Genomic DNA, 12,949 nt, shown 5'->3' with positions numbered 1-12,949 from the left:
CTCTGACCCTACCCTTGGTTGCTAGGTTTTGGACCCAGGCCTGGTTCAAGTCCAGTGCCCTCTCCAGAAAGGAATTTCTTAGGGAAGTGACAATGATTGCCACAAAGTCTTGTGTTTGGAGGCCAGAGAGCTAGACTAGGGAATCAGATGCATTTCAGCAAACAGGTGACACATGGGCTGAGTGGGTCACTTTTTCCTTTGAGGCTTTGCTGAATGATTTCCAAGGTTCTTTGTAGCATTTCACACTGAGTCTCTAATTGAGCACTTGCTATAGGCCTGGCAGCAAACAAGACACTTCAGAAGGGGAGAAAGTATTAGACTGGCTTTTTTTTGGGAGGTGAGATGGGAACGCAGAAAGGCAAGAGAGCAGAGGAAATGACCACATTCAGTGCATCCCGAGCAGAAAGGGTTGAGGACATAAAAGGGTTGAGGACATAAAGGAAACAGAGATTGGTGTGGGCCTGAGAAGGTTTTAGTCACTCAGCAAACACTTACCCAGTGCCTGCTCTGCCAGAGACAGTGGGTCCAGGATGATGGAGGCACAGCCCCTGGGATCTCCAAGCCTGGGGAGGTGCAGAGGACAGGGAGCAATGTGAATTCACGATGTAGAATGCTGCTGGTGAGTAGATGAGGACTGCCTAGGCACAGTGAGGTAGAAGAGTGCTAAGATAAGGATCATAGAGGAGGTCAGACTCTGACTGAGTTTGAAGCTTGTGGGAAGCCTTTTGGGATCGTAAGGAAAGAACTAACACTGCTTTTCTAGCCTCAGCATCAAATGCCTAAGGCATTGCTACATTTGTTAGGAGTGAAGAGAGTTGGCTTCCCCTGGGTGTGTCCAGGTAGGGGTTTGCATTTCCAGATGTCTCAGGGTCCTCTGCATCAGGGTGGTCAATACTTTCTCCCTGACACTGCCCGTTTCCTCTTGCTCCCCAGGCTGGCTGAGCATCTGCGGAGGACCAGAGCAGCCGTGGTGCTCCAGAAACATTACCGCATGCAGAGGGCCCGCCAGGCCTACCAGAGGGTCCGCAGGGCTGCCGTTGTTATCCAGGCCTTCACCCGGGCCATGTTTGTGCGGAGAACCTACCGCCAGGTGAGTAGCTACCCTAAGGGCCTCACGGCTGCAGATTCAGAACTAAAGCAGCAACAGGTGAGTTACTGCCAACATGAACCTCTGTCAAGTGCTCCCAACTTTTTTCTAAATGCTTTCACATCTCTGCTCTCACCAGTCCTTTCTGAAGTCCCACAAGGTAGGAAGGGTGTGCATACTGTTGTCTTAGTCCATTGAGTGTTGCTATAACAATATCTGAGGCTGGTTGATTTGTGAAGAAAAGAGGTTTATTTGGCTCACAATTCTGGTGGCCGGAAAGTTCACAATTGAACATCTGCTTCTGGTGAGGGCCTCAGGCTGCTTCCACTCATGGTGGGAGGCAGAAGCCAGTGTGTGCAGAGATCGCATGGTGAGAGAGGAAGCACAAGAATGGCTCTTTTAACAGGCAGCTGTAATGAGAACTAACAGTGAGAAATCACCCTTGAAGAAGGGCATTTATTTGTTCATGAGGGATCTGCCCCTATAACTCAAACATCTCCTGTTAGACTCCACCTCTAACATAGGGAATCAGATTTCAACATGAGGTTTGAAGGGGCCCAGCATCCAACCACGGCAGTTTTCATACCCTTTCTGATGCCTGAGTTGCTCAGAGAAGCCAGGTCACCTGCCCAGGCCAGCCAACAGCAGGGCCAGGTGACCCACCTAGGGCTTATTCACACTTGAGAGCAGGCAGTGGTATTGGGCATCATCAGGTCTAACCCCTCCATTTAACGGAGCAGGAGCTTGAAGCCTAACACGGTGAGGTCAGGAGGGAGACCCTGACCCTTCCCTGCCAGGCTCTTGCACTTTGGGTTGTTCCAGTGAAGCCAAAACCCTTGGGTTCGGAAGCCCCACATCGGGACACATCTGTTCAACCAGGTAGAACCAACACATCTGAAGCACAGAGCTGACTTGAATTGGAAGGAAATGTCTAAAATGGTTTTCTTTTTCATTAAATGAACAGCTATCTCTTCTATGATCACAGAAGGTGCGATTTTCTAAATAATAAAAGTGAAACACTAAATTGATAATAAAAATGTGGTCAGAGTGCAGCACACCCTGGTGTAATAATATGTGGAGAATCCCAGGCCAGCGGGAGAAGGTTCTGTGAGGGTTCTTGGGTGATGGGTGGCGTCGGCGTGCTGCTCCCGTGGAAGGGGCAGGTGATGTTTGGGAGGCACTCAGCAGGGCCAGCACGTGCAAAGAGTGAGTACTGATGTGGCTCCCAGCTCTGTCACTCATGGCTATGGCACTGTTTGTCACTCAGCCTGTTTGCTTGTTTACTCATTTATTCCACACATTTATTTTGCCAGGTATTAGGGCGAGCACACTGATGATGCTTTCATTTCCTGAGTGGTTTTTCAACTTGGTAGGGAAAAAAAAACAAAACCCAGTGAGTTACACACCAAGTTTGTAATTATAAGTCATTAGCCTGCTGTGGACACTCACTGAAGCATCTCACTTCCAACTCAGTGCCACCAGGAGGGGACCTCCACCTGTTAAATGGGGAGAGAGCAAGTGGATGATCATTAGACCCCTACACCTTTGAGGTTTTCAGACTGATTTCCTAACCCGTAAAACAAAGCTGAAACGAGTTTGACAGCTGATTCCCTGTGGATACGTGGGCTGCAGAACCTTGCTAAAATGTGTTACAAAGCAACCACCAAAGCCTTAGATCTTAGGGTGCACATTCTCTGTGCAACTCCTAGAACCAAGGCTGCCCTGGGCTCTCCCCTCCACAGGCAGCGATGTATGCTTCCTTCACTCCTGTCCTGCAGTGCAAACCCACAAGGTGTGTGTCCTTGTCTCCCACCAGGTCCTCATGGAGCACAAGGCCACCACCATCCAGAAGCACGTGCGGGGCTGGATGGCACGCAGGCACTTCCAGCGGCTGCGGGATGCAGCCATTGTCATCCAATGTGCCTTCCGGATGCTCAAGGCCAGGCGGGAGCTGAAGGCCCTCAGGATCGAGGCCCGCTCAGCAGAGCATCTGAAACGTCTCAATGTGGGCATGGAGAACAAAGTGGTCCAGCTGCAGCGGAAGATCGACGAGCAGGTCAGTGTCCGCAGCTCGCTACGCGGGTGTCAGGGGCTGGGGTACTGGAACATGTTCGAGAGAGCCCGTGGCTTCCTTGGGGAATGGCACATGCCGAAGACCCAAGGGAGCACAGATGTCCTCAGACCACAGCAGATACTAACTGTGGCAGGCAGATCAGTGGCCCCTAAAGATACCCTCAGCCCTAGGGTCTGTGAGTGTGTTACCTTATGTGACAAAAGGGACTTTGCAGATGCAATTAAGAACTGTAGGATGGGAAGAGTATCCCAGATGAGCCAGATGGGCTTGATATAATCACAGGGGTCCTTGTAAGAGGGAGGCTGGAGGGTCAGGTTCAGAGGAGAAGTGATGACAGAATCAGAGGTGGGAGAGGTGCAGGCAACCCTGAGAAGCCAGAGAAGACAAAGACGTAGACTGTCCTCTATAGCATCCAGAAAGAATGCAGCCCTGCCGACCCCGTCAGACTCCTGACCTCCAGAGCTGTAGATAACGATTTATGCTATCTTGAGTCATAACTTGGTGGTAAGTTGTTGCAGCAGCAATAGGAAACTGACACACTAGCCCAAGGTGCTGGTGTTTTGCCCGTGCAGGGGTGGCATAGGATAATGCAGCAGCAGCTGATGTGCATGAAGGGCTTGCTGTGCGAGGCATGAGGCTGGCACTTTGTCTGGAGTAGCTTGTCTAATACAGCGGCCCTCCTACGGCAAGTATTACCATCCCCCTTTTTGTACAATTGAGGACACTGGAAGGGCACGGCATCCTAAAGTCACACAGGTGGCAGTGGCAGGGCCGAGGTTTGAACCCCAGCTGTCTGGCTCCAGAGCCCATGCTCTGCATCACTTTGCCCTTCTGCCTCTCTATCTACCTGTCTGTCTGTCTGCCTCTTTTGGAAAGAGCGTTTGATTGGGAAATCAGAATCCAGTTCTTCGCTTAAAAGTTGAGTGACTGATGTGACTATTCCAAGCCTCTTTTCTTATCCATAAAATGGGGCTGACAGGGCTGAAAGAAGAATAAATGGCCTAATGCATATGCAGGGCCCGGTATGCAGTAGGAGAAACTTGAAAAATGGTTAGCACTCTTATTTTTAAGCTTTGTCCTCTTTCTACCCTGGCCACCTTCCCATGTCAGCCAGTCACAGGAGTAACAAGCCATTGATTAAATCCCTGTGGGGGTTGGGTACTGCACAAGGTAGTACAAAAGATTAGAGACAAGCACAAAACACTTAGCTCTGTCTGATGGAATAGATGAGGCTCACACTTTTTGGTAGCCTACATGGCTAGTCCTCCTTCCCTTCAGAAGACCTGTATTGGATGCCTGGCTGTTTCAGGTGCTTTGCTGGTCTTGCTGGACAGAGGATGGCTGTGACATACGTCACATGCTGTATCATAAGGGAGGAAATCTTATGCCAACAGGGTGAACAGCACTGATCCTCCAAAGATTTTCCAAGCACCTGCCATGTGCCAAACTCTGCAATATGTGTTTTGTGTTCACTCTTATTTGATCTTCATACGATTTTGTGAGATTGTTTTGTATATGAGGAAATGGTAGGCCAGGAACATCAAGTCCCTTGTCAAAGTCACAGAAATAGAAAGTGCTGGGACCAGGATCCTACCTCAGCTCTGATCCCACAGCCATAATGAGGGCAGTGCTGGCTTTTTAACCCCAAACATTACTGAAGGGTTTCAGTCCTTTCCCGTGCATGCCCACTGCTGCGTTTGGCTCCCAGAGTTGAATGGAGGCCCACTGTTACTTTGTGCATGCAGGGTGTAGAAGTGACCACAGAACCAGGCTTCTGAGGTGCCCTGGAGAGTGCCTCCTAGGGAAGGAAAGGACATGAAGGGTGTGTGTGGTGTGGAGAAACAGAGAATTTTAGAGTTGGAGCCACCAGGTATGGTCTTGGAATTCATTGGGTTTTAATGTATCTATTCTATACTGGGCATTTTTAAAAGCTTCTCGTGACCCAGTAGGGCAGGAAAAAGCATTTTACACCTAAGCCATCTGCCCTGAACAGGAGCCCGTAAGCGGTGCAGAGATAGCAATAGAATGCCTCTGTTTCCCGGTTCTTGCAAAAGACAAGTCTTTCTGAGGAGAGACTGTCACTGGGTGTTTCTCTGGGCGAGTTCTACAGGGTGCCTTGTTTGGCTTGGCTCCTTACTGGGGAAGCAAGGCAGAGAGCCCAGGCACAGGGTGGGGACCTTGATGCCTGCCCCTGGTTGGCCTGCTGTGATATGCCAGGTCAGGGAGGAGGGCCCATCCACTCAGAGGGATAGGAATGCAAAGAAAAAGGTCTGCTGTCTGGCACTGGCCCTTTGAAAAACACAAGCACAAAACATGCCAAGGTAGTGGTGGCTATTGTGGCTGTTGACAAGAAGAAAAGACTTGCTTAGTCAAATGTTGTAAGTTAACCTTCCAGCCAAAGTGCAGTCTCAGGGATGAGTAGGCATTGACCGCTGCATCCTGCTGGGAGCCCTGTGTACATGCTGGCTCCCCCAGCCCTTGCTTTCCAGCCATAGGGCTCTGCATCGGCATTGCTGATTTCTAAAGTTAACTTGAGAGGATAAAAATAAATCTAGCATTTTACAATCCACGTGCTTGAAAAATCAAAGAAAAGCAGATTTAAATGGTCTATTTAAAAAAAAAAAAAAAAAAAAGCTTTTTGCTTAAGCTTCCTGCTTGACAAACATCTGTGAGTGGTGGCAGGTGTTAGCTACCCTGGGCAGGATGCCCTGTGTGTAGAGGGTGATCAGAAAAGGCAGGAGGGGTGGATAAGCTCTTGCTTTCTTGTGCCCTTGCCTGCACTACCTGACTAGGCACCCTGTGCTCTTCTCACATATTAACTCATTTAATCCCCATCAGAACCCTAGGAGATACATATTAATATCCCCATTTTAAGGATGAATAAACTGAGGCACACAGAGGTTAAGTAGCCTGACTGAGGTCACACAGCTAGTAAGTAGCATGGCTGGGATTGAAACTTGGCAAGCTGGTTTCAGGTATATTCTGCCACCTCTGACCAAACTATAAGATCTCTAGCTATTGGGAGACTCTTGGAACATGTCAGGAGAACTCCTCAGTCCAAGGGAGACTCTTAGCCTTAGTTTGGGTTCATGCCTGTACAGATAGCCTTGTCCTTGGGACTGGCTGGCATTTAAAGTGGGGAGTGTGACCCAGTGTCAAATAACATGCTTGACACTCTGTTACAAGAGGAAGCATCGACATAATCTCCATTAGAGCTCTGTATAGGGGCTTGTTTCTTTGCAGTCTCTTAGCAGATGGGGCCAGCTGTTTGCAAGTGAATTTTTTTTTTTTTTCCTGTAGTTCTTGGAGACAATTTAGGCAGTGGTCCTCTGGGCACACAGGGTTTTTAAACCAGAAGGGGAGGATCTGCAAACACCAAGGACACCACAGGTGAAGGTGTCCCAAGGTATTTGTCAGAACAGCACAAGGAGTAGACAGAGTCCCCACTGGACAGAGGCCTGGATTCTGTCTCAGTTATATTCACCACCAGAGCTGATAGCTTGGAAATGATTTGGCCTGTAGTTCTTCCAAGGGGATTCGCCTGAGATCTCTAAGGTAACATCTAGCTCAAAAATTCACTGATACCATGATCTGGCAAGAGTAAGGTTCCTATCCCCAGACTGTACTCTAGAATACCCTGGGAAGCTTTTTTTCTAAAAAAGTATCCTCACTGCCAAGAAGTCAGTAAGGGAGGAAATGAAGATAAAACCAGGGTAAGGTTAGCACCCAAAATTCATATCCTAAGGCCTTGTACACCCAACTGGAAGGAAAAGATGCAAATTTGGCACCAAGTTTCCACGCAAACAGTAACAGGAAGGAAACTGAGTGGCTTGAGAGTTCTTAACAGAAAAGAACCATGCAGTTCAAGAGGATTTGGAGCTGTCCGTGGTGCTGACATGTTGTTCCTGTGGGCTTTCACAATCTGTGACGTGACAAACCACATCCTTCACCATATCCTGCAGTGATATATACAGTGCTAGTTCTTGAGACCATTTCTTACAGTGTCCCTGGGATAGGCTGTGGTATGACATCATTCAGCAAAACGATGTAGTCCATGAACTCAGCTCTCTGCCAGCCTGACTTTAGTCAAGCACACATTTAGAGTTGGCCAGTTTAACTTACAATTTATTTATAATGAGAGTAAAGTTCCTTAGACACTTATGAATATAAGGTTATCCTTAAATATATTTTATGTGAAAAATATGACGTAAATATATGGAGTCAGTAGCTTTTTAAATCAATTTGATTCCATATACTTAGTAGTCACTTTGTAAATATGTTACATTTGTTATATGTAATCATGCATATATATATATATATATATATATAAAATATACAGTCATGCATCTGTTAATGGCAGGTGTATCTTATGAGAAATACATCATTAGGAGAGTTTGTAGTTGTGTGAACATCATAGATTTCACTTACACAAACCTAGATGGTGTAGCCTACTACACACCTAGGCTATGTGGTATGGCCTATTGCTCCTAGGCTACAAACCTGTACAGCATGTTACGGTACTGAATACCATAGGCAGGTGTAACACAATGGTAAGTATTTGTGTATCTAAACATATCTAAACATAGAGAAGAGATAATAAAAATGTGGTGTAAAAGATGGCACACTTATATAGGGCACGTACCATGAATGGGACTTGCAGGACTGGAAGCTGTGTGGGATGAGTGAATGTGAAGGCCCAGGGCATTGCTTTCCACTCCTGTAGACTTTATAAACTGTCCACTCCTGTAGAGTTTATAAACCGTACACTTAGGCTACACTAAGCTTACTAGAAAATTGTTTTTCTTCAATAACTAACCTTGGAGTACTGTAATGTTTTTACTTTATAAATAATACTTTTAACTTTTGGCTCTTTTGTAATAACACTTAGCTTAAAACACAAACATGTACAACTGTACAAAAATATTTTATTTTTTGACATCCTTATTCTGTAAGCTTTTTTCTATTTTTAAAATTTATTTCTGGGGTATCCCATTCTTCATGATGTGCTTATTTCACATTGCATATCTATCAAAACATCATATGTACCCCATAAATATATACACCTATGTACCTAGAAAAATTAAAAATAAAGTTAAATTTTTTTCTTTACTTTTTTTGCTAATAACTAAGACACAGATACATTCATTAGCTTAGACCCACACAAGGTCAGGATCGTCAGTATCACTGCCTTCTACCTCCATATCTTGTTCCACTGGAAAGTCTTCAGGGCAGTAACATGGCAGGGAGGGCTTCTGGGGTCTCCAAGGGAGTGGGCATCCCATGCCCTGCCCTCTTCCAGGCTTGGCTGCATGGCCGTGACACCTACAGGTGCAAGGACAAGCCTTCTGGGGCCTGCCCTTCTGAAGTCAAATGTCCAGAACAGAAAACGCACTGCCTCCACAAGTCCCCAGTGACCATATCTGGATGCCCATGACAAGACATAGGAGCTCCCCACCCACACCCCAGAGAGCCAGAGACTCAGGCAGCTCTCCAGGGTTCTCCATAGAGAACCTGAACAAGGAAGATAGCTGATGTTTACTGAGCCCCTAGCAAAGTACTTTATCTCCCTAATCTTGATAACCACCTTCTGAGCAGGAGTTACTGTTATATTCCTGCTTTATACATGAGGACACTGGGGCACAGAAAGATTGAATGACTAGGTCAGATGTACACAGCTGATCAACAATAGAGCTGGGGTCTGAGCACAGGTCTGTCTAGCTCCAGCCACTCAACTCCCTGACATCCCTGAGCCAGGTCTCAGGTGATGTCAATATCAATGCAGCTGGGCCTTCTGGATACATCATACTTTGCATTAGGGTTCTGAGGTACCATCTTTGTCAATAGCAGGACACGACGTGCCTCCTGTTACCATTTGTGCCTCTCTTCATACCCCAACATACTCTACCTAGAGACCCCCACCTAGTTACCCTCCCACTCCTAGTGATCTGACCCAGGCTATACCATCTAGAGAGAGCAGCTGGGCCAAACCTCATGTCTAGCCCAGAGCAGAGATGAAGTCAGAGGGTGGCTACCCCAGCATGTGTTCCCTCCCTCTGCCCCACTCCCCTGTGCAGAGACCCTCAGCCTCCAGTGGAGACCCAGACTGGAGTGGATAATACAGACATGAATTGGGGTTTTCAAATAGAATCTGCTTGATTGGATTTCTTCTTTGTGATGCCTTAGAACATGGCTGACCGGCAGACCAGGCTTGAAGGTGTGTCAGGTTGTAACTGGGAGGTTCTCACAGAGTGTTGGGGAGCAGGTAGCATGTGTCATTCTGTTGTGTTGGTGCAAGAAATGGACTGCTGGCTTGTGCATTGCCGTACTGGTCACAACCACAAGGCCCTACAGCACGTGTGGCATTTTACAGGGTCCAAGGGCTTTTCTTTTGCTGCTCCTCACTGTTTTCTGTGAAGTTTAATTTCTTATGTGAATTAATCATTGATTCCTGGATGCTCCAGCTTATCAGTGATTTGGCCGCTAGCTCTTTTCTGCCTGGTGCTCCTGCAGACCAGAGCAATGAAGAATAATCAATGACCATTGTTGCCTGCTTGATGATTTGGAGAGCCCTGTTTCTTCCTCTCCACTTTCCCCACTGACCACTCTTAGCTGATGCTCTCGACTCTTGCGGTGCTGATTTCTGCCCATAATTTATAGTAGCACTTGATACCAGCACTAGCTTCTTAGGGCTCTGGGCCCATGGGGGATGCTTCACAACTGTGTGTTGCCTGAGTGGGCTGGGATTGGGTACCCCATCCGTAGAAGCATAGTCTGGGCAGGGTGGGTCAGGGCATCAGTTCCCTGAGTCTTAGAGTCTTATGGGGCAAGCCATGGCTGACAGGTGGTGAAAGAGATCCCAAGGCCCCATGGAGGGCCTCCTTGGAAGATGGGATGCTGAAGGGGTCCTTTGTCTCAGAGCCAGCGATTAGGTTGCAGCTCTTTGTGCTGGCAAGTCCACAGGCAGGAGGGCTCAGTATGAAAGAGCAGGGAAACCTAAAAAGTGAAGGCTGCAAACCCAGGGAGCCAGCTTCTTTGTTTCTGCAACTTAAAAATAAGGTGTAGGATCCACCCAGCCCGACATAGAGCCACCCACTACCAGGCAGCTTCCAGCTCTGCACATGCTCAGGAAAGCTTCTCGAACTCTTTGAATGCCAGTGTTGCTGTTCTTTGTTTTCTCCTGTTTCTGTAAGTTCACAATAGTGTTTTGTTAGGGAGATGCCAGGCAAGCACTTGAGCATGCAATGATTGTGAGACTTAATCCCACCTTGGAAGTTCCTTTTTTGATTGCCTTCATGCTTTTTTCCTGGTAAAATAACCTCTTCTCCCCCCAACCCCTTCCTCTCCCTTCTCCTTGTTTGCTGATGTTCTCCACAGAACAAAGAGTTCAAGACACTGTCGGAGCAGTTGTCCGTGACCACCTCCACATACACCATGGAGGTAGAGAGGCTGAAGAAGGAGCTGGCGCACTACCAGCAGAGCCCGGGTGAGGACCCCAGCCTGAGTCTGCAGGAGGAGGTGGAGAGCCTGCGCACGGAGCTGCAGAGGGCCCACTCGGAGCGCAAGATCTTGGAGGATGCACATAGTAGGGAGAAGGACGAGCTGAGGAAGGTATGCTCAGGCCAGAGGGGCCGGTGCTGGCAAGCAGTGGGTGGGCACACGGAGCCACCCCTCAGAGACCACTGCTGCTTCAAGTGGTAAAATTGCCATGATCTTGGGCTCGTGTCCACAGACTGACCATTCATCTGTGTCTAGACAGAAAGTGGCATGCTTTGGGGAAACCCACACAAGCATGACTGTGCTTCTGCTGTTAGCTGGACACTGTGGCATCCCCTGGGAGGGACACATGGTGTCTGCCTGTGAGCATTGTTCTTATGCTCTAGAGTTAGGCCCAGGGCTGGCTCGGTGGCCTGCATCCTCGTTGGCAAGAAAGCTGTGACAGAGGCTGGGGCTGATCTTGATGTTGCCTGCTGGGGAGGGCAGCCTCTGGGCACCCCTGCCCATGACGTAGCATTGTGCTTTGGCAGAGATGCCTCCCCTTTGAACATTGAAAGTCTCAGCCTGTCACACCCACCCTGGTGGGCTTATTTCTTACGCCATGAAATAGAACTTCCTGAGCTTTGCCCCAACTCTGAACATCAGGGCACAGAAATTCCCTGCTCCACTGCCAAGATAACTGTTCCAGCCAGGGAAGTCCCAAGGGCCCCTGGAGAGCCCTCCACAGACTTGGGTCATTGCTGTTCTGCCTCCCACCACCATCCCCCACCCCATCTCTACAAGCCACAGGGAAAATAACATATCGCCCACTTGTTCAGTGTCTGTCCATCAATGCGGAGTCGCAGTGGGTGGGAATCTAAGAGGGAGAGACCCAGTGTTCAGGGTGTTAGAGTAACAACTTCAAAATTGGAGCAGGCTGGATGCTGCTGCAGGAAGGGCCCTGGGGTAGACCTTGGAGTCTCCAGACTTCCATCCCCTCTCTGCCATTCCCAAGCATGTGCAGAAAGCCTCCCTGGCCTCAGTTCCTTCACCTGTGTGTATATTTATAAAAGTTGGTTCAGATCATCTCCAAGGCCTCTTCTGGACTTGCACCTGGCCGCCGCTATGAGATTGTGTTTGGCTTCTGGAAGGAGCAGAGGCCCTTGGCCCTATGTGGGAGTCCTTCTCTCTTCTATTTCCCATTGCCTTTTCCTGGCCTGAGCCCTCACATGCAGCTGAGGAATACACAGACACCCATGGGGGTTAGAGCCTACAGTGCCGGCCCTTGCTGGGCTTGCGTAGATCTTCTTCCCATCTCCGGCCTCAGCACCATCAGCTCCTGCCTTCACCCAGACCCCAGGAGCCAGAGGTGGGATCCAGGTGTGGGGATTAAGGGAAGAAGAAAGTAAGATGCGAGCTTCCCATAAAAGGCCACCCTCCTGATGTGTTGCTTTGAGGTACCACAAGACCCTCTGCCCAGATAAGTCACCTGCCAGCCTGCCCACCACAAGGCACGAAGTGGATTCATTCTTTAGGAGAAAGCATGTGGTACTTGGAAACTCCTGTTAAATGTGGCTACAAGCCTTGTAACCTACAAATCATGGAATTCCACACTTGTGGTTTGTCTACCCTTGGGAGCAGATGAATGGGATGGTAACCTTTCTACATGAATAAAAACCAGAAGGTGAGGTCCAAAGTCAGAAAGGATCAAGCATAGAACTGGAGACTCCTGAGAATAGTGACCCTGGGAGAAAAAACTTTCCCTGCATGTGTGTCCCAGTCAGATCAGACACCTGCAAAGTCTGTTTACCCAGCAGATCCACAAAATCAGGTCTCACCTATCTCTGCCCCAACAGATAGCACTTGACTAGCCCAGCCCCACTTCCCTGCTTCCTGCTAAATGCTACAACCTGGGGACTTCAGCACTCTAAAAACCCAAGTCTCCATCAAAGGGAGTGCATAAGAGTTTATAATATGACAATCTTCATTGGAAGAGCAAAACAGAGAGGCAGACTCCCTCCTCCTCTCCTTGAGAAATGTTGCTACTCTTCCCTAGCAATAATATGCTGGCCTAGGTCTTAAAGAAAATTAGAGCTTGGAATTGATAACAAAAACTTAAGGACGCTGCAAGGAGGGGAACGCTAGGAGCAGAGTAGTGCAAAAGCCCCTTCCCTACCCCAAATGTAAGCAAATTCCAACTCAGTAACACTCAGAAACCAACAGGAGATGACTCATGAAGTGGCGTGTCCTGGAAAAGAAAAAGCGGAAGCAAACATTCTTTAGAATCTTCAGAATCTTTTTGTTGTGGTGGTTGG

General features: G+C 48.3%; 1 protein-coding gene across 4 annotated transcripts in view; it reads left to right on the top strand.

Moving 5' to 3' along the window:
• MYO5B (myosin VB) overlaps positions 1–12,949 on the top strand; it is a 380,074-nt gene that overhangs the window by 296,433 nt on the left and 70,692 nt on the right. For all 4 annotated transcript variants that reach the window (XM_017951725.3, XM_017951726.3, XM_009192713.4 and 1 more), the window contains exons 20-22: positions 934–1,090; positions 2,904–3,143; positions 10,536–10,769. In XM_017951725.3, the coding sequence (XP_017807214.2) occupies positions 934–1,090; positions 2,904–3,143; positions 10,536–10,769 (631 nt within the window). The remainder of the gene's footprint in view (positions 1–933; positions 1,091–2,903; positions 3,144–10,535; positions 10,770–12,949) is intronic.

This window comes from Papio anubis, chromosome 19, assembly GCF_008728515.1.
Source record: "Papio anubis isolate 15944 chromosome 19, Panubis1.0, whole genome shotgun sequence".
NCBI classification, from domain to species: domain Eukaryota; kingdom Metazoa; phylum Chordata; class Mammalia; order Primates; family Cercopithecidae; genus Papio; species Papio anubis.
This window is presented reverse-complemented; position numbering and strand designations above follow the sequence as displayed.